Source organism: Protomyctophum bolini, assembly GCF_963924005.1.
Source record: "Protomyctophum bolini genome assembly, chromosome: 6".
NCBI classification, from domain to species: domain Eukaryota; kingdom Metazoa; phylum Chordata; class Actinopteri; order Myctophiformes; family Myctophidae; genus Protomyctophum; species Protomyctophum bolini.
In genome coordinates this window covers 47,930,021-47,957,062 of record NC_137867.1, presented here as the reverse complement: position 1 = coordinate 47,957,062, position 27,042 = coordinate 47,930,021, and the positions used below count along the sequence as shown (strand labels likewise).

The window sequence follows — 27,042 nt, the reverse complement described above, 5'->3', positions numbered from 1 at the left end:
GTGGAATAAAAACAGCTTCTTGCTCTTGTCTTTCAAAATGAAAACCTTTGTAATGTTGATTTTATGCTCTGTACACGGAAAATAGCAGATCTAACAAACAGACTACCACCACTGCATAGTTGATGAATGCATTCATATATTAACTGGTGACGTCCATTATGCACAATAATGGTATTATTACACAAGTGGTGTAAAGTAAGTAATTGTACTAAAACAAGACACATGGACTGTCTGTGTGCACTTTTCACCAACACGCCTTTGAATAGCCCAATGTGACGCCACAAGTTGGTATTATTGATTGATTGAAGAATTAACAGTTTGCAGAAGGGGTACATTTCACATGAAAGCACAGCTCAGATCGAGGGCTAGAATATTAGAAAAGTGAACCAATATTTAATATTTGTTCAGAAACAAACATCAAAAAACAGAAAAAACGTGTTTCTTTAAAAGTAAATTCCTTCTTTCAGATAAGATTACGGTATACTAAAATCCCCTGACCATCAATGCATCATGGAGGTATCAATAAAGCTTCACAATTCACATGTCTGCGAATTACGTCTCCCTGGCAACCAATACCTGCCATCAAGCAGCCAATCACCATCCGGGCGATGGGGGATGCTGTCTGTCAGGGCGTCCCTCCGAGCGATAGGAACCAGTGGTTATTATGAAACCAAACAGCTTCGCGCTAGTAGTCGCGAGCGGCTAGCCTTTTAGCCTAGCCTGCTGTTTTATTTAATAAAAAACAAATAAAACACGACACCATAAATAACAAAAATGGACTTCGACGCGTTGTTTAACGAGAAGAAGTTCCAGCTGTCGGACTTCCAGGAGTTTACGGTCAGTTTATCTTTAGTTTGGTTTGTTGTTTTTATAACTGGGACCAGCGCGAGCTAATGGGCTAATAACGTTAGCATGTTAGCTGTGACAGCTGACGTTATTATTATTGTTGTTGTTTTCTTTACACCCTAAAGAAGACAAACGTGTTAAAAACGTGGCCATTAATACTAGTGTTAGTTATATTATCTGGTTAGTTTATTATATGATCTATGGCAGTTTTGTGATGTTTAATAATTTGTTGTTATTGTTTCACGGATGTGAAAGTGGAATCCCTAAAGTAGGCTTTAATACTAACTATAGAGACAGTTACCGGTATATTTAAAGTTACCGGCAAGTAATAATGCTTCGACAAAAATATGGCGATTACACTGATATTTTGACATTAATCTAAGAATGAATGTGTTTCCATGTATGGTACTATTGTTGTTCTAACTTCTGTACTATATGTTCAGCTGCCATTTACCCTCAGCTCATTATAGCTATAGGGAAGGAACTATAACTATTTCCGTACGTAGTTCCCCAAAATGTTCATGTCAAGGGCCTCCAAATTGGCACTTAATTATTAGCCCCGTGGACTCACATTTGAAAACATTCTTCATTAAGAGAAGATTTGTACGGCTCTCTCTAGTAGTTATTCTCAACCAGTTTAATGTCAAGGACATCAGTTTGACATGCATATTGGTCTTAGTACAGACCCCCATTTGATGGAATTTATATTGTACATATATACATTTATATTGTACAATCGATGTTAATTTAACTCTGGGAGTGTACAATGAGAACCAAATGGCCCTGTGTACACTCTCAGAGTTACATACAGACCCATAAAGGTCCATTTGGTTACAAACTATAATTTAGCTGGGGGGGGACGGGGGGAGACCCCCTGGAAGCCAAGTTAACCACTGAGTTGTTTAACTTGGCTGACACCTATAGTACCGATAAGTTCCCTCTGTCCCTACGCTCATTCCGTAGCTACAGAATTCCCCAAAAAGTTCATGTCAAGGACCCCCAAATTGACACTAATTTGCCCAGCGGACCGCCATTTGAAAAGATATTCCAGGGACCCCCATAAGAGAAGGTTTCTACGGCTCATTCTGTACAGAATGAGGGAACGTATCGGGGCTATAGTGTTTTTGGCAGCAAATTTCTATTTCAGTTTTAGTCATAGTCATAGTTTTAATTTAGTTTTAGTCACCCGGAATGTTTTAGTGTCATAAGATTTTAGTCGACTAAATCTACAGCTGACTTAGTCAAACAAAATGTGTTTTGGCGGGCCTTGATGCTGTCGTAATGACTTGCTGAAAATAGCCGATCTACAAGCCCCCCCCCAGCTTGTGGATCGGCTATTTTCAGCATGCAACTAATTGTAAAGTGACTTATACTGGATCTCTTGTCCACTAGTCCCTTCCTAACATTTTTGTCTAGTTTTTATTTGTTTACGAAATTGTCAGTATATTTAAGTTTTAGTCATCAGCTCATCATAGCTTAGTTTTCATGTAGTTTCCACTCAGTTTTCGTCAGTGAAAAAGGTTAGTCGACGAACATTTTTCGTCTCAGTTTTAGTCATCATAGCTTAGTTTTCATGTAGTTTCCACTCAGTTTTCGTCAGTGAAAAAGGTTAGTCGACGAACATTTTTCGTCTTAGTTTTAGTCAACAAAATCAACACTGCGGCTGGCTACCAGGCTAGGTGACACCTAATTATTATAGCTAGTTAAGCAATGCGCACGCTTTTCCGACACACCGAAGATCCGAAGCGGGGGGACATGCGATGCGATGCGAAAAAGCGATGGTCCGACATGCGCTGCTCCCGTGCTTGCGGTTAGGGTTAGGTTAGGATTGAGGTTTCGGATCAATAGTATGTCGGAACTATGGCTCTGCTACCTACCTACCTAGGAATTAGCTACCTAGGTATTATTATATCTAGAACCAATCCAGATTTTTATAAGAAACCTCATGGTGTAAATATTGTGAAAACCCCACCAGTAAAATATCTTTATTCTCATCATCATACCTGGAAGTTATGTGGGAATGCCTATACTGGGTGGCAAAAAGACTCCTTTCTGACCTTGACAGCCCAGACATCCAAACAGAAAAGTCCTATTTGATTGCATTAAATTACTTTAAACAACATCAAATTAACTTTGTCACTCACTTTGCCACTCGATCGACTACCATTCACTTCACGCATGTTCATACCCTCAATAGCTGCCACCAAAGTAGCAGCTACTTGTCTTTTGATATGATACAACTGATGCATTGATTGAATACTTGTATTGTTGTTCTTTCATTCACATTTCTGCCTAAAATACAGAGGTACAGTTATACAGTAATGCTAAAAGGATGATGTAGCAGAGTGGCTCAGAGGCAGAGCCTCAGTCTGATGGCCTCAAAAGTCTTAACCAAAATAGGACTGACACCAGATTCTACAAATAGTTTTCTGAAAAACCTCATGTTTCTATGTCAGTCGTTCATTTTCATTTTCATGTCAAGGACCCCCAAAAATATATGTATTTGTCTGCCGATAATTCAGATATTATCCCGCTTATTACATGGTCGTACCTAACACAAATTAATAAATTGACCGAAAACCAACTTCCATAAGTTCGCGCTGGCTGCGTCTGCCCAGCTGCAGGGCTTCAGCACTGTCGGAAAACAAGGAAGTGAGTTGATCAAATGGAATTCATTTTCGGGTACTGCAGCTTTGTCTATTTCTCGCTTTCAAAAACATTTTTGAGAGCAATGTTTAGCTGTGTGTGTGTGTGTGTGTGTGTGTGTGTGTGGCTGTCATGTTGGAAAGGGCAGTGAATCAAGCGGGGCACAGCTGGTGCTCAGAGGGTCTGATTAGGCAGCGGTCTGTTATCAACACATAACTCACCGCTGAATTCAGCCATTGACCAATCAGAATCGAGCATTCAACCCATGTGACGAATGTGTCCAATTCATCACAGGTATTTAATAATAATTATAATCCAGGTATCATACTGTCTATGTATCTACAGTTTCTTCCTGGTCACCAGAAGCTCTCGGAGCGAGTGAGGAAGAGACTCTACTACGGCCTGGACGCTGATGTCTCTCTGGATGTCCTCTCTGGCCCCGTCACAGGTCAGTCCTCAAAGGGTTAAACACAATGATGTCACAGGGCAGTCCTCAAAGGGTTAAACGCACGCACCCCTGTACAGGGACTGTGGCTCAGGAGGTAGAGCAGGTCGTCCAATGATCCGTGGGTCGGCGGTTCGAATCCCGGCTCCTCCTCCTGTCTAAATGTCGAAGTGTCCTTGTGGGCAAAGACACTGAACCCCACATTGCTCCCGATGTGCTGGTTGCTGCCTTGCATGGCTTCCGCCGCAATCGGTGTGTGAATGTGTGTGTGAATGGGTGAATGTAATGCACAATCTATGTGAAGCGCCTTGGATAAAGGCCCTATATAAATGCACCATTTACCATTTTACATGGATTGTAATTTGTGCATTACATGACTCACCCATTCACACACACATTTAATGTGGCAATTAGAGTTTCAGTGTCTTGCTCAAGGACACTTGGACACTAACTCTGGGGGAGCCCACAGGGATCGAACTGGGAACCTCACGGTTCCCATCCGGCCACTCTACCCCTGAGCCACATTGGTTAACCCATTTTAGGGGCGGGAACCCCTTTTGGTGGTTTAAACATTGTTATGATTTAGCTATTGGAAAAATAGCAGATCTACAAGCTCATAGCGCGCCACCGAGTGGCGCGCTACGAGCTTGTATACGTCTGCTATTTTTTTTAAACCCGTGAAAATGTGGCACAAATCTTTTAATATATATTCTTTCAGAGTGAACATTTTTAACTCATATCTTTGCTTCTGGGGGGGGTCCCTGGAACAACATATTTTCAGATGGGGGGCCAAATACATATATTTTTGGGGGTCCTTGACATGAAACTGTTGAGAACCACTGACATAGAAAAACAAATCCCTTTTGTTTAGTTTTCCACCTTTAAAAAAAAATACAATTTCACAACTTAAAAAAGAGAATTATTTTTGTATAAAACAATCTATAAAGAGTAAAAAAATCACACCTGTGTGAAATGAGTGGTGCTACTGTACCGCGCGGGGGTCCCCTCAACATCCAGCCCCCCAGGAACGCGCCCAGGGGGGGGGACGCTGTAATTACTTCAGTCTATATCAGTACACCAGCTCAGTGGCCTTGTGGCTAGGGTGTCCGCCCTGAGACTGGGAGGTCGGGTTCGATCCCCGGCCGTGTCATACCAAAGACTGTAAAAATGGGACCCAGTGCCTCCCTGCTTGACACTCAGCATCAAGGGTTGGATTGGGGGTATAAGTCCCTGCGATATACTAGCGTCATGTCAATTTACAATTTACAATTTAGGCATTTAGCAGACGCTCTTAATCCAGAGCGATTTACATTAAGCAAGAACAAAAAAGCATGGGTATACATCACATAAAAACATTTATCATGAAACATGCGTAAGCTAAGAAAGTAACAGTGGAATATCTATAATGAAACTATACATATAAGCTATACATCTATACTACTATTCTATACATATGTACTATGACGTGCTATGACAATAGCACATACAATGCACTTATGCTGTCTACATAACATGCTATAAGTCTGTATCAAATGCTATCTAAGTCTACAGAATTGCTATCTAAGGGGGTGGGGTAAGTGCTATGGGCCATGATGGAGTCTGAAATGGTGGGTTTTCAGACTACGGCGGAAGATTGCGAGTGATGCTGCAGTTCTGACTGCAATGGGAAGTGCATTCCACAGTTTTGGAGCCAGAAGGGAGAAGAGTTTGAGTGTGGAGTGTTGTCCCGGCGTTTTTAGTGAGGGTACTTCCAGCTTCCCAGGGGGGTGTAGCTTAATGACTAGTATTTTTATGTCTGATATATGTTCATACAATTTACATAAGTATAACAAAATGAATTTGAAATTATACAAAAATGTTACAAACATTAAACCTGTGTGTAGGTGGGAACACGCGCCCCTCAAAATATCAGATCTACAAGCTCAAAATGCGTATCAGTGCGCCCACCCCTGATTTAGAAGACACGTTGTAGGATCTGCTCTCAGGTCTCAATGAGGTTGATATCGACTCAGATATCAACTCAGATTCATGGAGGAACTCCATGAATCATCATCATCATCATAACCTTTATTTAAACTCGGAGTACAATTGAGGGGCAACCCTCATTTTCAATGTAGCCGAAATACAAAGCACAAAATACAAAAAACAAACTCAACAACATACACTCTACAATACAGCAATATCAAAATATGAAATGTAAAACAGAAAGTGTCCAAAGCTAGAATAAATATAATAAATAGATGAGACTCAATTAAAACAGTTACATTGCTGAGTAAAAGTGCTAGAAATAATTTCCCTGAATTGACCTAGGGAAGGCAGTGATCTGATTTTTAAGGATTTTTGGAGTTTGTTCCAATCAAAAGGAGCACTGACAGAAAAAGCTGCTTTGCCATGTTCAGTTTTTGCAAAAGGAACCTTGAGGGTCAGGAAGTCACCCGAGCGGGTCTGATACGGACTTGGGTTCTGATCCAACATAGAACAAATGTAAGAGGGGACCATTCCTGAGATGGCTTTGAAAATGAAAATATACCAGTGCATGTCCCGCCTTTTGGACAGAGAGGACAAGCCTGCGTTCCTATAGAGTGTACAGTGAATCTGTATCCATATATCCATTATCTGTATCCATATATCCATTATCTGTATCCATATATCCATTATCTGTATCCATATATCCATTATCTGTATCCATATATCCATTAAGTGTATCCATATCTCTCTTCCAGATATCGCGGTGGAGTTCCTCCATAAATCTGCCCCCAGCCCCATACGCAAGCTACAGAAGAAGTACGCCGCGCACGTCGCCAGGTTAGTGGATGTATGGAGCTGTGCGGAAGGAAGCTACACAAGAAGTATTCCTGTTGTATAGGAAGGATCAACATGTGGAATGTCAGAACTCTTTGTGTCCATGCACTCTTCGTGCGTGCACGCTGTTTCACCCCGCGTTTGGTTAAAGGTTTTATCGGATAACGTTCGAACATTACAAACTTTGCAAATAACTTTAGCATTCAACGTGTCGGGGAGAACAAGCAATTCCTTCCGTTGACGCCATCATCATGCTGCGTTCGCTCTGATGCTCTGTCTGCTGCCTGCCAGGGAAGAACAGCAAGATCTTCAAGCTAACGACGCATCCAGCCTCGACACGTTGTTAGCTTGTAGATCTGCCCTTTTTGGCGAACGACACACTGCCGTACCACAATTAAGGTGTAGAATTGCAACTCATAGAATGTGCATTTGCTGCATCATTCAGAGCCTTGTCTTCATCACCATTGAACGGTCACATTCTGTAGTCGTGCTGGTGCTACAAATTGCATTTCACAATTCGCACGGTACTGTTTCTACCAGCAAATGAGAGTACCTGCTCGCCCTGTCTCGCCCCTGGGCGCGTTCTTGTGGGTCTGGAAGTTCCGGAGACCCACTGGGGACCCCCACGCGGAGTTGCACCACTCATTTTGTGTGTGTCTTACATGTGTTCTGTATTGCAGAGAGGCGTGCATCTCTCCATGCGCTATGATGCTAGCTCTGGTCTACATCGAGCGACTCCGACACAGAAACCCCGAATACCTGCAGAACATCTCCTCCTCCGACCTCTTCCTGATCTCCATGGTAAGGTCATAGGTCAGGGGTCATAGGACATCAAATCAATTGTTTATTTGTATAGCACATTTAAAAAACGACTCGTCGTACCAAAGTGCGTCACAGGACAGAGAAAACGATACAATACAGTGCAATACAATACACCTGTGTACAATGAAGCAACAGTTATTGCATAGTTATGGTTACGGAAGGACAAGAAAGACGTTCAACCCATTTTGGGCGGGAACCCCTGTTGGTGTTTTAAACATTATGTTATAATTTAGCTATTATGGAATGAGGTAGGGCCCGCACACCATTCTTTTGGTAAATAATTACTTTATTTTCGGTTCGATCTTCACAGGTCTTCGTCAGGTCAGTATACAGATGCAAACATTTCATCCCTTTTTATCTAGTTCCTTCAGATTGAGTCCCTTCCCTAATTTGGCTATTGGAAAAATAGCAGATCTACAAGCTCATAGTTTAGTTTCGCACCAGTTGGAGTCGGGATAGGGACGACTGGGAGATGTGACGGTGTAGAGGGAGTTACAACGATGTAGACGGGATGATAGGAGTGCATGGATGGATGATGACTATATTGAGGTTGTGTGTGTGGGGAGAAATGGCTTAATTTTGGCGATGGAGCGGAGGTGGAAAATAAGAACTTCTAAAACGGGTAGTCCCAATACTTCATTCTGATTGGCTGGTTACCGTCACGTGACCGGTGTAAATTTCACCGATAACCCACTCCTTCAATCACTTTGTATCAAACTGCAGCCTTGTAGCTGAACCGGGGGAAGGTGAGCGCTTCATTGCTCTACAAACGCATGCCGTGCGGGCGTCTATAAGCACCGCCCGTCTCATATGACTGTGAATGTGTGGCTCCAGGCAGCCCCGTAAAGACATCAAGCGCTATTCTCCCGTCACATGGGCTACTTGCGGAGCAAAACAAGGAAGTGTTGAGGCTCTGGCTCTCGCTCGCTCTGGTGGCGCAAAGCGTAGATACTTTTGTGAATGTAATAGTTTTATTAGGTTAATATTGCTATAATGTTTGTAACCGTTTTAGAAAAGCAATAAGCCACTCGAGGCCCGTCAGCTTACCGGGTATTTTACACTGGCTGGGAGGCAGAAGACCCTCCGCTGCGCGTCGGGTCTGCCTACGCCCCCAGCCAGTGTAAAATACCCGCTAACCTGAGACCTCTCGTGGCTTATTGCTTAAATATCCTCCTCCAACCCATTCTGGACGGGACTCCCTTTTGGTGTTTTAACTAAGCATTGTGTTATACTTTAGCTATTGAAAAATAGCAGATCTACAAGCTCGTAGCGCGCCACCGAGTGGCGCGCTACGAGCTTTGTAGGTCTGCTATTTTTGAAAAAAATCGAAGGTGTTTTTAATTTATATGATAATTGATGTTCATTTCAGATGGTTGCCAGTAAGTACCTGTACGACGAAGGTGAAGACGAGGAGGTGTTCAACGACGAATGGGGAACGGCGGGAAAGCTGGACGTGCAAACGGTCAACGGCCTGGAGATGGCGTTCCTCAACGCCATCGTGAGTAACTCTGACTGACCCCTCATTACACTGACCTGAGATCAGATTCATACCAGGTTTCCACTGGACACACCCTGGTCTGATTATAACCCATTCTGACCTGAGATCAGATTCATACCAGGTTTCCACTGGACACACACACTGGTCTGATTATAACCCATTCTGACCTGAGATCAGATTCATACCAGGTTTCCACTGGACACACACACACTGGTCTGATTATAACCCATTCTGACCTGAGATCAGATTCATACCAGGTTTCCACTGGACACACACACACTGGTCTGATTATAACCCATTCTGACCTGAGATCAGATTCATACCAGGTTTCCACTGGACACACACACTGGTCTGATTAACCCCATTCTGACCTGAGATCAGATTGGCCTCAGGGCCGATTCATACTCCTATTTTACCGCTGTGTTTCGGCGCTGTAGTGCCGAAATTATTTCGGCTCGTCAGACATTTTCAGTAGCACCGAAGAGGCGACTTCAGGACGGTACCCGCCCCCTCCGGACCTCAAATGACGTCGCATTGTGTAGGCTCTACAGAGCCGAACCGACTTTTATTCGGCTCTAAAATAGGAGTATGAATCGTGCCTTACACTAGCCGATCTGAAATCTGATAGCACCACACACTACAGGATAATCTGATAGCACCACACACTACAGGATAATCTGATAGCACCACACACTACAGGATAATCTGATAGCACCACACACTACAGGATAATCTGATAACACCACACACTACAGGATAATCTGATAGCACCACACACTATAGGATAATCTGATAGCACCACACACTACAGGATAATCTGATAGCACCACACACTACAGGATAATCTGATAGCACCACACACTATAGGATAATCTGATAGCACCACACACTACAGGATAATCTGATAGCACCACACACTACAGGATAATCTGATAGCACCACACACTACAGGATAATCTGATAGCACCACACACTATAGGATAATCTGATAGCACCACACACTACAGGATAATCTGATAGCACCACACACTACAGGATAATCTGATAGCACCACACACTACAGGATAATCTGATAGCACCACACACTATAGGATAATCTGATAGCACCACACACTACAGGATAATCTGATAGCACCACACACTACAGGATAATCTGATAGCACCACACACTACAGGATAATCTGATAACACCACACACTATAGGATAATCTGATAGCACCACACACTACAGGATAATCTGATAGCACCACACACTACAGGATAATCTGATAGCACCACACACTATAGGATAATCTGATAGCACCACACACTACAGGATAATCTGATAGCACCACACACTACAGGATAATCTGATAGCACCACACACTACAGGATAATCTGATAGCACCACACACTACAGGATAATCTGATAACACCACACACTATAGGATAATCTGATAGCACCACACACTACAGGATAATCTGATAGCACCACACACTACAGGATAATCTGATAGCACCACACACTATAGGATAATCTGATAGCACCACACACTACAGGATAATCTGATAGCACCACACACTACAGGATAATCTGATAGCACCACACACTACAGGATAATCTGATAGCACCACACACTACAGGATAATCTGATAGCACCACACACTATAGGATAATCTGATAGCACCACACACTACAGGATAATCTGATAGCACCACACACTACAGGATAATCTGATAGCACCACACACTACAGGATAATCTGATAGCACCACACACTATAGGATAATCTGATAGCACCACACACTACAGGATAATCTGATAGCACCACACACTACAGGATAATCTGATAGCACCACACACTACAGGATAATCTGATAGCACCACACACTATAGGATAATCTGATAGCACCACACACTACAGGATAATCTGATAGCACCACACACTACAGGATAATCTGATAGCACCACACACTACAGGATAATCTGATAGCACCACACACTATAGGATAATCTGATAGCACCACACACTACAGGATAATCTGATAGCACCACACACTACAGGATAATCTGATAGCACCACACACTACAGGATAATCTGATAGCACCACACACTACAGGATAATCTGATAGCACCACACACTACAGGATAATCTGATAGCACCACACACTACAGGATAATCTGATAGCACCACACACTACAGGGTAATCTGATAGCACCACACACTACAGGATAATCTGATAGCACCACACACTACAGGATAATCTGATAGCACCACACACTACAGGATAATCTGATAGCACCACACACTACAGGATAATCTGATAGCACCACACACTACAGGATAATCTGATAGCACCACACACTACAGGATAATCTGATAGCACCACACACTACAGGATAATCTGATAGCACCACCACACACACACTACAGGATAATCTGATAACACCACACACTACAGGATAATCTGATAGCACCACCACACACACACTACAGGATAATCTGATAGCACCACACACTACAGGATAATCTGATAGCACCACACACTACAGGATAATCTGATAACACCACACACTACAGGATAATCTGATAACACCATACACTACAGGGTAATCTGATAGCACCACACACTACAGGATAATCTGATAGCACCACACACTATAGGATAATCTGATAGCACCACACACTATAGGATAATCTGATAGCACCACACACTACAGGATAATCTGATAGCACCACACACTACAGGATAATCTGATAACACCACACACTACAGGATAATCTGATAACACCATACACTACAGGGTAATCTGATAGCACCACACACTACAGGATAATCTGATAACACCACACACTACAGGATAATCTGATAGCACCACACACTATAGGATAATCTGATAGCACCACACACTACAGGATAATCTGATAGCACCACACACTACAGGATAATCTGATAGCACCACACACTACAGGATAATCTGATAGCACCACACACTACAGGATAATCTGATAGCACCACACACTACAGGATAATCTGATAGCACCACACACTACAGGATAATCTGATAGCACCACACACTACAGGGTAATCTGATAGCACCACACACTACAGGATAATCTGATAGCACCACACACTATAGGATAATCTGATAGCACCACACACTGCAGGATAATCTGATAGCACCACACACTACAGGATAATCTGATAACACCACACACTACAGGATAATCTGATAGCACCACACACTATAGGATAATCTGATAGCACCACACACTACAGGATAATCTGATAGCACCACACACTACAGGATAATCTGATAGCACCACACACTACAGGATAATCTGATAGCACCACACACTACAGGATAATCTGATAGCACCACACACTACAGGATAATCTGATAGCACCACACACTGCAGGATAATCTGATAGCACCACACACTACAGGATAATCTGATAGCACCACACACTACAGGATAATCTGATAACACCACACACTACAGGATAATCTGATAGCACCACACACTAGGATAATCTGATAGCACCACACACTAGGATAATCTGATAGCACCACACACTACAGGATAATCTGATAACACCATACACTACAGGATAATCTGATAGCACCACACACTACAGGATAATCTGATAGCACCACACACTACAGGATAATCTGATAGCACCACACACTACAGGATAATCTGATAACACCATACACTACAGGATAATCTGATAACACCATACACTACAGGATAATCTGATAGCACCACACACTACAGGATAATCTGATAGCACCACACACTACAGGATAATCTGATAGCACCACACACTACAGGATAATCTGATAGCACCACACACTACAGGATAATCGGGCCCCATTGTTTTATGCAGCACACACTACGCTGCTTTAAAACTACGTGTGTAACCACAGTGTTGTTAATGTGTGTAGGTTACGTGTGTAACCACAGTGTTCTGCATTTCAGGAGTGGAGCCTCTACACGGAGCCCAGTGACTACTTCAACCTTCTGAGTCGCTTAGAAACCAGGTTGGTGCTCTCTACTGTTGGACCTTATGGAAACCTCTTAGGCCAAATCAGTGTCGATTTCGTCGACTAATACTAATAAATTGAAACTAAATGAAAACTAAGATATGATGACTAAAACTAATTGTCTATTTGGTCACCAAATAAAAACTAGACTAAAATGTTACTGGACAAGAGATCCAGTATGAGTCATTTACTCATTTTACATTCCATTGGTGTGGTCTGGGCTTAAGGTCAGTCCTTAAAACAGTTTTCTTGCAAAGGAGTTGCATTGCTGTGGAGTGTGGACTGGCCTTTAATGCAAAGCTGTCTGTCTACCGTTCCTACTCTCACCTTATATGGTCATGAAGTGTTCCTACTCTCACCTATGGTCATGAAGTGTTCCTACTCTCACCTATATCAGGCATGCAAAAGTGTAGCTTTTCGGCGAAAATCGCCGTTTTTATCCCAAATATAGGACCTGTGTGATTCATGCAAATCCGTTAAAAAAATGTTTGGGGGGGGTGAGGGGGTCTGTGGGTGGGGGTGGAGCCCGAGCCCGCTGCCCGGAGAATTATCTGACGAGACTGACGGACTAGTCTCGTGAGTCGATCACTAATGATTCTGAACGATATTTCTGCTTGCATCTGGGCGGCATGATGTGCGCCGCCGCTGGTCGCTCCGCTTGTGTGGACTCGGGACTCGGCGGGAGTTGGGACAGACTGTCTGTGACTCGCCAGTCAGTCCCATAGTTAAGCTGCTACTAGTTAGCATTAGCAACGTTAGCACCGTTATACTGTCTGTGGTGTGGACACGCCGGCGTCAGTTTCTCTCGCTGTGTGTGTGTGTGTGTGTGTGTGCGCGTGTGCATGTGCATGCATGCGTGCGAGTAAATAAACGCGCACATGTGTGTGTGCGTGCGTGCGTGCGTGCGTGTGAGTAAATAAATAAAACACTTGATACATACAACTTGTAGTACTACACCCCCCCCCCCCCCCAGGGCTTATAGCCTACTAGATAGATATATTAAAAAATAAAACATGCAGCTACTGTTGAATAAGGAGAGGATGTTACTCTACATGTCTTAAATTGACTAAGGCTAAAATATTGAAGTAGTATTATTATGAAGTTATTATTTTGCCAGTGAATATAATTTCTATTTTACATGATGTGAAGAGTGTAACTGTAAGGGATTTTGAGATGGGAGTGCGAGTGCTGGACCTGTTTTTTTTTATCACACCCGTGTGAAGTGAGCGGCACTCTTATAATCATATTGTCACATTTTTGTGACAATGAATGTGTAGGATTGTGTAGGATAAAAAGCCGAGATATGACAATTATTCTCCATTCATTGTCAATGGCATTTAGGACACAAATCTACTGAATATAGGAGGGGCTAGTGCTTCTCGAGGGGCTAGTGCTCCTGTTGGAGTAAATTCATTGTTCTATGACTATCGGGACATGAATGTTAACATCTTGATCAATAATGACTAGATTTGTACTGATTTAGTAAATAATCATCTGTCATTTTTGAGTGGTGCAGCCACTCAACCACACTATAGACAGCTACAGTATGTGTGTGTAGCTGTGTCCCTGGCTGTGTCATTGGGTCTGTCCCTGGCTGTGTCCCTGGCTGTGTCCCTGTGTCATTGGGTCTGTTCCTGGCTGTGTCCCTGGCTGTGTCATTGGGTCTGTCCCTGGCTGTGTCCCTGGCTGTGTCCCTGTGTCATTGGGTCTGTTCCTGGCTGTGTCCCTGGCTGTGTCATTGGGTCTGTCCCTGGCTGTGTCCCTGGCTGTGTCCCTGTGTCATTGGGTCTGTTCCTGGCTGTGTCCCTGGCTGTGTCATTGGGTCTGTCCCTGGCTGTGTCCCTGGCTGTGTCCCTGTGTCATTGGGTCTTTCCCTGCAGGCTGTGTCCCTGTGTCATTGGGTCTGTCCCTGGCTGTGTCCCTGGCTGTGTCCCTGTGTCATTGGGTCTTTCCCTGGCTGTGTCCCTGTGTCATTGGGTCTTTCCCTGGCTGTGTCCCTGTGTCATTGGGTCTGTCCCTGGCTGTGTCCCTGTGTCATTGGGTCTGTCCCTGGCTGTGTCCCTGTGTCATTGGGTCTGTCCCTGGCTGTGTCCCTGTGTCATTGGGTCTGTCCCTGGCTGTGTCCCTGTGTCATTGGGTCTGTCCCTGGCTGTGTCCCTGTGTCATTAAGTCTGTCCCTGGCTGTGTCCCTGTGTCATTGGGTCTGTCCCTGGCTGTGTCCCTGTGTCATTGGGTCTGTCCCTGGCTGTGTCCCTGTGTCATTGGGTCTGTCCCTGGCTGTGTCCCTGTGTCCCTGGCTGTGTCCGAGCATGAACATAGCGTTATAGCATTTGTTCACCACCAAGTGTCACTGTTGCACAGCCTAACGCAGACACACAGGCCGGGGAGGAGGGCTAGTACAGTACAGGAAGTAATTCATTTGAACATCTTTCTACATACTGAGAGTAATAGATTTGTGCTGATGACTCTTAAGTGCAGTATATACTGTCCCCCACGACCCCCCCCCCCAAAAAAGTGGGTTTAGTAGTACTGATAAACGCTCAAAAGATTTGCGCCGCGGCACAGCGTCGGCCCCGCACACTGTCACCTTTTTCACCTTGGGCCTGTTTGCATGCCTGCTATATGGTCATGAAGTGTTCCTACTCTCACCTATGGTCATGAAGTGTTCCTACTCTCACCTATGGTCATGAAGTGTTCCTACTCTCACCTATGGTCATGAAGTGTTCCTACTCTCACCTATGGTCATGAAGTGTTCCTACTCTCACCTATGGTCATGAAGTGTTCCTACTCTCACCTTATGGTCATGAAGTGTTCCTACTCTCACCTTATATGGTCATGAAGTGTTCCTACTCTCACCTCTATGGTCATGAAGTGTTCCTACTCTCACCTCTATGGTCATGAAGTGTTCCTACTCTCACCTCTATGGTCATGAAGTGTTCCTACTCTCACCTTATATGGTCATGAAGTGTTCCTACTCTCACCTATATGGTCATGAAGTGTTCCTACTCTCACCTATGGTCATGAAGTGTTCCTACTCTCACCTATGGTCATGAAGTGTTCCTACTCTCACCTAAGGTCATGAAGTGTTCCTACTCTCACCTATGGTCATGAAGTGTTCCTACTCTCACCTAAGGTCATGAAGTGTTCCTACTCTCACCTATGGTCATGAAGTGTTCCTACTCTCACCTATGGTCATGAAGTGTTCCTACTCTCACCTATGGTCATGAAGTGTTCCTACTCTCACCTAAGGTCATGAAGTGTTCCTACTCTCACCTATGGTCATGAAGTGTTCCTACTCTCACCTATGGTCATGAAGTGTTCCTACTCTCACCCGTGGTCATGAAGTGTTCCTACTCTCACCTAAGGTCATGAAGTGTGGGTCATGACCGAAAGAACAAGGTCGCGAATCCTCAACGGGTGCCTGGCATCCTCCCTTAGAGATAGGGTGAGAGTCACGCGAGAGAGACTCGGAGTAGAGCCGCTGCTCCTTCGCCTGGAAAGGAGCCAGCTTAGGTGGTTCCGGGCGGGCATCTGGATCGGGCCGTCTCCCTAGGGTGGTCCTTGAGGCACGTCCCACTGGGAGGTGACCCCGGGGAATACCAAGGATGAGATGTCCTTGGAACGTCTCGGATCCCCCAGGAGGAAATTACTGATGTTGCTCGGGAGTCTGGAGCTCTCTGGTGGAGCTGTTGCCCCCGTGACCCGACTATGGATAAGCGGTTGAAGTTGAAGCGATTGCGTTTTCGGTGTTCTAACAGCATTGCAGAGCGTGTGTTTTTACCCATTTTGGCCGTTGACATTAGTATGGTCTCTCTCTGTTCCAACGGCATTGCAGAGCAACAGTGTGTTGTGTGGTGTGGGCTGGGCTGTGCGTTGACATTGGTATGGTTTCTCTCTGTTCCAACGGCATTGCAGAGCAACAGTGTGTTGTGTTGTGTGGGCTGGGCTGGGCTGTGCGTTGACATTGGTATGGTTTCTCCTTGTGTTCCACAGCCTTGCGGAGCGCCAGGGGATGAAGAGAGGATGGTTCACCTACACCGACCTCTGTGTTCTGCTGGAGCACAATGCATGGAGGCACGCTCTGACAGCAATCTACCAACACTTTACCAAGGTAGAATAAGAATAAGAATAATTCTGGGGAAATTAATCAGAGATAGAAACATTTTTATACGACCTAAAGACGTGTACACTAGAGTTCTCAGACTCTGCCCGAACCCGACCAGCCCCGACACAACCTGACGTTTTAGGGGCGGGGCGGGCCGGGTCTCGAGCTCCATGAAAAATAAATAAATATATATTTATATATTGAATTTGTTTATAATAATAAAAATAATAGTTCTGTTCTGTCTGTTTGTGCATGTATCTATTATGAAGATGGTGCTGCTGACTGGCCTTTCACTTTTACTCTGTGTAGAGTTCCCGATTCTTTAGGGCCGGTTCGGGCCTAAAATCTATGCTAATTAGTCGGGCCAGGCCGTGCCTCGGGCCTGATCAGTTAGGGCCCAGTTTAGGGCCGGGCCCGATGAGAACTCTAGTATATACACGTCTGAGGCACCCTGCGGTTTTAATTGGGAGGATGCGTAGTTGCGTTTATACACGTCATTTCTTTCCTTCCCACTTCAATTGTTCTACTGAACAACCAACACAGCTCCTAGTGGATAGGGACTCCTGACTTTGTCTATTACTTATTGTTCTTATTCTTGTTACTCATACATACTTCTGATTGCTAATTTGCACAGTTTCTTTATCATGTGACACTCTTGTGTTGATTGCATTAACCCTTATTGTCCACTAGGTGTGGTGTAATAACCTGTGTTGTCCACTAGGTGTGCTGCATGCTGGGTCTGGTCTACCTGACCAGCGTGGCGGCCCTGATCGCCACCAGCGCCGTGCTGCAGACGCTGAGTCTCCCCAGCAGGCCCTCCTCCTCCTCCAACTCCTCCACCAATCAGCAGCCCCTCCTGGGCCCGGTTCCTCCCCCCACTGCGGTCCACGTCGGCCAATCATCGCTGCCCAGCGGCGGCGGCGTCCGGACCGTTGGCCAATCGCTGCCCGGCGGCGACACAGAGGCCCCTCCTCTGACCCCGCCCACTCCTGCTCCTGGCCAGCGGCCTCACGGTACGTCCTCTCGCCGTCTTTGCATCGTCGTCCAATCGGAATGGTTCGAGATAATCGGTGAAATAAAATAAAAAGCAGAAATAGCCGATCTACAAGCTTACAACGCGTCATTTTTTGACGCGTTGTAAGCTTTTAGATCCGCTATTTTGTAAGCTTGTAGATCGGCTATTTTGTAAGCTTGCAATTATTTTGTATAAAATTATGAAATATGCCAGTAATTTTTTAAGTCATATTTGTCATATCTGATTACGAGGCCTTAAAGGCAATCTCAATTTATTAAAATTATTAGTTTTCTAACATTGAATGCCCCCAAAAAACCCACAATTAAATTGTTATAATCTTCAATTATTTCTGTCTGACAACTTTTGGTCTTTTTAATCTTTAAATGCCGGCGCAGTACAAAAGTCACAAATGACAACCAAACTGTGGATTGCTGAAGATCCACCAATAGGACAGCTCTCCTGAAAACCCTCCTTTAGATCCACCAATAGGATAGCCTGGCTCCAGCCCCTGAATCCCTAGCCACGCCCATTAAAAAAATATGTTCAGGCGATTCAGGGTCTGGTGACGCTCCCGAAGGAGGTCTCAGACTCGGTTGGAAATCTGTACGACGAATCAGCGTCGTTTCAACTCGATGACGTCAAACAACAGCGCCGTCCAGACACAAACAAACATGGCTGCCCCCCCACTGCGGTAACTCACGGCCGTATCAATCTGGCTATTAAATCGACGTATGATAAATAGTTTCTTTACAGACACGAGAGGTTTTATAAACATCATCATCCGACATATTTTACCGCTTTTGTTTACATACTAGTAGCGCTCGTTGGCTGTGTTTGTTTGGTTAGCAAACGAGTTAGCCATAGCCACATGATTGACAACAACGGCAATCGCCGAAGACTGCCTCTTTGGCAACGCCCATCCCAGAAACGGCTGTAGTAGAGAGGGCTTTCAGACTGAACAATGGAGTGAAGAGAAATGAAATTCAGGCTACCAATAGGACGGGCTCTCCTGGATTGAAAATCCTCCTTTTGAACCGATGTTAAACAGAGATCAGATTTAACGTCCCATAGCTGGTGTCGGTGAGTGATGCGTTGCCATAGCAACCGGATCAATGTGAAAAGCTGCCGCGGGGCTCAACCATTAATATACACTGAGTACACGTTGGGCGGTCCTATAGCAAATAACGTCCCCTAGCTGGGGCGGTACGTATGAATACGGACAATGTCAGAGTAAAGAAGAATTATAACGTCATGTTGTCGTGGTGATTGATTGACAGCCCTGCTGCTTCCCGGCTGCGTCCTGTCGTCGACCGCGACCACTGACGACGGCGACGAGAGACGCGACCACCGCTGGCCGCACGGCGCCAGCGGCCCCCCCGCCCCCCCGGGCACCGCCCCCCCGGCCCAGCCCCACCGACCACCACGCCACCACCACCACCACCATTCGACTACGCTACCCTCCTCCTCCACGTCCATCCTGTGCCTCTGGAGCTCCATGCTGAGCTCCCTGGCTCCGGAACCGGACCCTCCAGAGCACCACCACCAGGGGGCGCTGCCACCACACCAGTCCACCACCGCCCACCTCGGCTGCCTCCCTCGTCGTCTCCAGTGCGTTAACTCCAACACCAACAACAACTCGTCCTTCGTCCACTGCTGCCCCCTGGTGGACGGTGGCGGCAACCACCACCGCCACGCGGCCGCCGCGGGTCTCCTGGTTGGGGGCGGGGCCGCCGGCCACCACCACCGCCATCTGGACTCTGGATTGGACGGTCTGCGTGCGCTAGGGGCGGGGCTTCCCCTCAACAAAGCCCGCTCCGCTCTGCTCATGCCCGGTTAGTTTGGAGCCCCCCCCGCTCGTTCCTTCACGATTTGTCGCCTGCCGGACGGTGTCGCACGACGATCGCGTAGAGATTAACCGTATTATCGCGATAATAAAAGGAATATTGCTTTTTAACCCATTTAGACCTGAGGACGATTCGAAAAATCTACAAATCCTGACAGTTTTCAGAAAAATAAACATGTTTCTATATCAGTGGTTATCACAAGATCCCCCAAAAATAATATGTAATTGGCCACCGACCCCATCTCAAAATATGTTGTTCCAGGGACCCTCCCCCCAGAAACAAAGATTTTAGTAAAGTATATATATATTCAACGATTTGCGCCACATGTTCACGATTAAAAAAAAATAGCAGATCTACAAGCTCGCTATGAGCTTGTAGATCTGCTATTTTTTAACAGTTAAAGTACAACAAAATGTTGTCGTATTGTGAAATAAGAACGTAGTTACAGATCTGTTTTATCAACTGTAGAGGGTTTACAGATCTGTTATTTTTTTAATCAACTATGGAGGGGTTTAAGTGGTGCATTACTTGTGTGAAGTGAATTCATCCTAATTTAAATGAATAAATCCAAATGTCCACGATATCATCATTTTGTATCGTTTTATCGCGATGATAGCGGTTAATGGTCCCATCGCTACACACCGCGCGCCTACGTGAGCTTGTAGCTCTAAAACAGTCCTTTATGAACTTGTAGGTCGGCTATTTTCATCTTGTGACACCGTCGCGCGACAGAGCGTGAATACGTCGGGCTTGGCGTCGATCTACCGCGGTAGATTTTATTTCACAACAACAACCGAACAAACAACCCAACAACAACACAACAACTCAACAAACAACAACAACTCAACAAACAACAACAACACAACAAACAACGCAATATGTTAACACAGTCTGTGCTGAAACGAGAACATCCGGTGAATAGAGCTACTGTACCCCCATGTGCCAAAAAACGAGATTCCGAGATTTGATTAGTTGGCATTAATCCATAATAAATCAATTAATTAACTTTTTTCCCCTCCCTTTTTTTTTGTTCCCCCACATGGTAGAACAGTCTAAATTCACAGCCGACGTGCGTACGTGCGCTTATTACTCCCCGTTTTCTGCTCCAAATGAGACCTTGATCAGCATGTGAGCTTATTGATCAGCTTATAGATCGTGTGAGCTTATAGATCAGCTCTACAAGCTCTATGTGAGCGTATAGATCAGCTCTACAAGCTCTATGTGAGCGTATAGATCACCTCTACAAGGCAGGATGGACCCATGACTGGTCCATTTGGTTCCGTTTGTATACTCTTGAGTTACAGACCCATAAGGGTCCATTAGGTTCCTCGTTATCATTTAGCTGGGGACCCCCTGGAACTCTCAAGGACCCCTAGGGGGGGCCCCCGGGACCCCATCTTGGGAACCACTGCCCTAAGATGCCAACGGTACACTCCACCAAGACTCATCATCTCCTTTGTTTCTTTCAGACGTTTCACACACATTGTGATTATTTTTAGTAATAATCTGGTTTTGGTGAAAAAAGGTTGTTTATTTTTTGGTTTTTGCCATGTTTTGCTTTGCTTTGCTTTGCACTTTTGTTATAGTTTGGCATAACCTCGTTCATTTACCCGCCGGCTGAAATAGTTTTGAGGCTCATGAATCTTTTGAGTTTGGGGTTTTTCCTTTTTGATGTCGTTTTGAATTGACTTGGAAGTTTTGAGGTAAACATCTAGAGGTGCTCCGATCAATCGGCCACCGATCGGTGAACGGGCCGATCGGCAACTCCAAAAGATCGGCAATGAAACCGAAACCGATCGAAGTCAGTATAAAATCAATCGGATATATTATAGTATAATAAAATGTTATGACGTTTTGACGTTTTTGGAAATATTCAAATTTTTCCCCCTTACGCACAAGATCGATATATCGGCCGACCATGAGGAAAAACAATCGGTGATCAGGATCGCCCCCCCCCCCCCCCCTGATCGGAGCATCTCTAGTAAACATCACAGCGTTTAATAACTTTAACGATTTTAGTTTCCATTGATGTAGATTAAGGGAATGGGGGAAATAGGGATGCACCGATGATGAATCGGCCACATAATATCCGTATCGGACGATATTTGCCGTTAATATCGGTCAATATCGGGCCAACAAAACTAACTGACACGAACCCGATGGCAGTAGCCGATATTTATCTGTTGTTGATGATAAGCATACATGCAGACGTGTTGGTTATCTGCAGCCTCTACCGAGCTGTAGGTTCTATGTTGGTGTGTTGGTTATCTGGTTATCTACCAAGCAGCACAAAAGAGGGGAAATAAAAAAGACAAAAACTAAATGAAGATATAGATATATATATATATATATATATATATATATATATATATATTCGGTGTCAGCTAAAATTGTTATTTTAAACAACGGTATCTGTCCAGAATGTCTATCGGTGCATCCCTAGAAGGGAGTCGCCCAGTTTATTTTTGTAAAGGTTTTGGTTCACACTAGTTTACAGTAAAGGTGGTCGCACACTGGGCGCGTTTTTTTCGGAAAAACTGGCGGAATAACGCAGGTAAAAATGTCGTCCGGTGTGTTTACCTTTTAAAGCTTTGGTTCATACTATCACGTTTTATATTTGCTCATCGTCATCGTCGTAAATGATTTCATATTGCAGTCGTAGGTTTACCACTGTTAAAGGAGAATTCCATACTAAAAGGCTTTCTTACCTTTCTTTGTAGTTGTTACGTCCCCACCAAAGAGGTCCAGGTGTTATTTTGTGCAAAAGCTCCTTATTGGCTATTTCCCCTAACATAAGCCCTAAATGAATTACATGGAATTGAATGGGGCTATGGGGTGTTGTGCTAATTCGCTTATTTCCATCGCTCAAAATTATAATTCTTTTGTATATATCCTCTCTTCATAATGTAAATAAGAACCCAAGCGGCACACTTTACTACTTATTTCGATGGAAATAAGCGAATTAGCACAACACCCCATACATCCCATTCAATTCAATGCAATTCATTTAGGGCTCATGGTAGGGAAATAGCCAATAAGGAGCTTTTGCACAAAATAACACCTGGATCTCTTTGATGGGGACGTAACAACTACAAAGAAAGGTAAGAAAGCCTTTTAGTATGGAATTCTCCTTTAACACTTAGGATGCTGCCAGAGGAGTCCTTCAGTATAAAGGCGCTAAGAGTGCCAAGAAGACGTGATTAGAGAAGACGTGTGTGCGCGTCGTTAGCATCATAGGCGTTAACGCCATCACTCCTGGCCCTGAATTAGCACAGCTAATGATGTTGTTTTTGTACAGCGTTTAATTCCAACTGCGGGTTTTCTGAAGGCAGTTTTATAAACCTGACAAAGCATTAGGTTACATAGGTAACCCCTGTTTTTATAACGGAACAAACACCGTATTCTTTAATTTAGTTTTATAACCTGACAGAACATTCGCTTTCGTCACGTGGGTAACCCCTGTTTTTATAACGGAACACCTTATTCTTGCGTTGTCTCCACCGGGCCCACGGCATGGGGAGAGTATGTTTTATTTAACACGACGGAACCATCGTCCTGAAAGTGTCTTATTTTCTCTGCGTTGCTTTCGTCTACATCTCTGTAAAGGGAAAGCAAAGCGTTATGTTTTTTCACTTCAACGTCATCGACACGTTTTCTTATCGAATGAAGACCCTTGTGTAGATCAGTGTTCCAGGACAGCGGGACATCAATTTACATTTAACGAACCCTCAACAAAACGTGGATCTACAAGCTATACACGCTTGTAAGTAAGATGGTTTTTTGGCGAGGAGATTGGGTGTCGAGGGAAACGCTAAGGGGACCCGGGCAGGAGCCCTGGGGGACACCACCATGCCACTTAATTATATTTATGGGTTTTAAAGTGGTTAAGTATGTACTAGCCTGGCCCAGCCAGCGTGCTTTCTGGTCTAGAGGGGTGGGCGGCGCTTGCAGCAAGCGCTGGAGAAAAATTATTGGTTCATCGATCAGAGCCCCTCCCCTGTCCCCCCACATCCCCTCCCTGGTAGAAAAACAGCGGAGAAAACTGACGTCACTTTATTGAGAGCGACGCCTCCTCCCTCTGCACTGTAGTTCACTCCCACTCCTGGACCAAGGACTATTAAAAGCGGACAGGAAGCGAAAACCGGTACGTTGGACTCCATGTTGCTCCCTGGAAGGACAGAAGACCGTACGGTGGACTCCATGTTGCTCCCTGGAGCGAAAGAAAGAATGTGCAATTGAGACCAAGGAAGCTGAACGCTGAAGTGTTGGCTGCATATAGCCCACTGCGCATGTTTCTTTCCTTCCAGGGAGCAACATGGAGTCCACCGTACGGCCTTTGCTTCCTGTCCTCTTTGATTAGTCCTTGTCCGAGACCAGGAAATGTCTCGCGTTCCCCCCAGGCTTTCAATGTCTGAGCCGCGGCGAACGGAAATAAAAGCCCTCATGGATGTCGAGGCTAAGTATATCCGAGGGGTGTGAAGTGGTTAAGTATGGGGTGTAAAGTGGATAAGTGTGGGGTGTAAAGTGGATAAGTGTGGGGCGTGAAGTGGGTAAGTATGTACTATAGGCTAGCTCTGGTCCATAGCGCTAATGCGTTTCATTTAGAGCTATGTTACTCTCAACTTCCGCCGCTCGCATGAATGCAGACCAGCCTCTTGTCTTTAGCGTACTGTAAATAAAAAGAAAGTTTTTGCCACTCACCAAAACAAAGGCGGGTTGTGTCATTAGAAAGCCTACTTTCCTTAGTGGACGCACTCTCTGAGCCCCCCCCCCCCTACTTTTTGGGCAGAAAAATATTTATTTTCACCCGAGGAAAAATATTCTCTACGAGGCAGTTCTCTGGGCAATATCGGTAGAAGGCACAGTGGAGTTACTAAAATATATATTTTTTTAAAATCCCCTTTTGGCCAAAAAGTACCGTTTATACGTGTGGTGGGGGGGGGCTCGGAGTGCTTCCACTATAAGGAAAGTAGGCTTTCTAATGACACAACTCACCTTTGTTTTGGTGAGTAGCAAAAACGTTCTTTTTATTTACGCTAAAGAGGAGAGGCTGGTCTGCGTTCATGCGAGCGGCGGAAGTTGAGAGTAGCATAGCTCTAAATGCAACGCATTAAAGCTATGGACCAGAGCATTAGAGCTATGGACCAGAGCATTAGAGCTATGGACCAGAGCTAGTACTAGGCCAGGGGGTGTACAAACTACAAAGTGGTTACATTTTAAAATCTGGTCAGTCGCACAAATCATCTCAGTGAAGAGTCCTTTCAAAGCAAAGCACCGTCTCTTTCATTTTGTAAACAATGTAAGATAACGTGTAAAAATCTGTAGAAATGCCCAAACTTAATAAAAAAAACAGTCACCTATTATGTGCTTCTTACCACTACTTTTCATAATGAAATTAATATTGTGTAAAATAGCCGATCCTCAAACTCACTGCCCACTGCCGAGGTGTTGAGCTTGAAGATCGGCTGTTTTCACAACACTTGTCTCTTTCTTAACGATGTGGTATTTAAAAGGTCCTGTTTTCACTTATTCTGTATGTTGGTTTGTTTACTGTTGAGTGAAAAAACATTAAGATAATCATCTGGGGACCCCCAGAATAATATGGAGATTTGCTAATTGACATTCTGCAGTAGAGTGAATGAAACTTTATTGACAGCCGTAGCCAGTAGATGACAGACAACAGTAGTAGAGTGATGTAGATCAAATAATCCAAAGATGAAGGAATGACGACAAAGTGTTGAGAATGTATTTAAGGACCACTTCAACCTATCTTCATATAATAGGTCCTCACTAATAATCATGATAAAATGGCACGATTTTTGTTCTACTCCGTCTGTGTCTCATAGGAGGGCTGTTGGCACTTTATTGAGAGCGACGCCCCCTCCCTCTGCACTGTAGTTCACTCCCACTCCTAGACCAAGGACTATTAAAAGCGGACAGGAAGCGAAGACCAGACAGAAGACCGTACGGTGGACTCCATGTTGCTCCCTGGAAGGACAGAAGACCGTACGGTGGACTCCATGTTGCTCCCTGGAGCGAAAGAAAACATGTGCAATTGAGACCAAGGAAGCTGAACGTGGAAGTGTTGGCTGCATATAGATATAGCCCACTGCGCATGTTTCTTTCCTTCCAGGGAGCAACATGGAGTCCACCGTACGGCCTTCGCTTCCTGTCCTCTTTGATTAGTCCTTGTCCGAGACCAGGAAATGTCTCGCGTTCCTCCCAGGCTTTCAATGTCTGAGCCGCGGCGAACGGAAATAAAAGCCCTCATGGATGTCGAGGCTAAGTATATCCGAGGGGTGTGAAGTGGTTAAGTATGGGGTGTAAAGTGGATAAGTATGGGGTGTGAAGTGGATAAGTGTGGGGCGTGAAGTGGGTAAGTATGTACTAGGCTAGCTCTGGTCCATAGCGCTAATGCGTTTCATTTAGAGCTATGTTACTCTCAACTTCTGCCGCTCGCATGAACGCAGACCAGCCTCTTGTCTTTAGCGTACTGTAAATAAAAAGAAAGTTTTTGCCACTCACCAAAACAAAGGCGGGTTGTGTCATTAGAAAGCCTACTTTCCTTATAGTGGAAGCACTCTCTGAGCCCCCCGCCCCCCCCTAGTTTTTGGGCAGAAAAATATTTATTTTCACCCGAGGAAAAATATTCTCTATGAGGCAGTTCTCTGGGCAATATCGGTAGAAGGCACAGTGGAGTAACTAAAATATATATATTTTTTAAATCCCCTTTTGGCCAAAAAGTACCGTTTATACGTGTGGTGGGGGGGGGCTCGGAGTGCTTCCACTATAAGGAAAGTAGGCTTTCTAATGACACAACTCACCTTTGTTTTGGTGAGTAGCAAAAACGTTCTTTTTATTTACGCTAAAGAGTAGAGGCTGGTCTGCGTTCATGCGAGCGGCGGAAGTTGAGAGTAGCATAGCTCTAAATGCAACGCATTAAAGCTATGGACCAGAGCATTAGAGCTATGGACCAGAGCTAGTACTAG

At 44.7% G+C, this 27,042-nt stretch overlaps 1 protein-coding gene across 1 annotated transcript; it reads left to right on the top strand.

Moving 5' to 3' along the window:
- Positions 1-679: 679 nt before the first annotated feature.
- Positions 680-20,379, top strand: LOC308317445 (uncharacterized protein). The gene is made up of 9 exons (XM_080766444.1): positions 680-837; positions 3,838-3,940; positions 6,661-6,742; positions 7,420-7,540; positions 8,931-9,059; positions 13,025-13,086; positions 17,083-17,200; positions 17,916-18,207; positions 19,487-20,379. Exons 1-9 carry the CDS (start codon positions 775-777, stop codon positions 20,044-20,046), a joined length of 1,530 nt encoding a protein of 509 aa, XP_080622570.1. The 5' UTR covers positions 680-774; the 3' UTR covers positions 20,047-20,379.
- Positions 20,380-27,042: the final 6,663 nt, after the last annotated feature.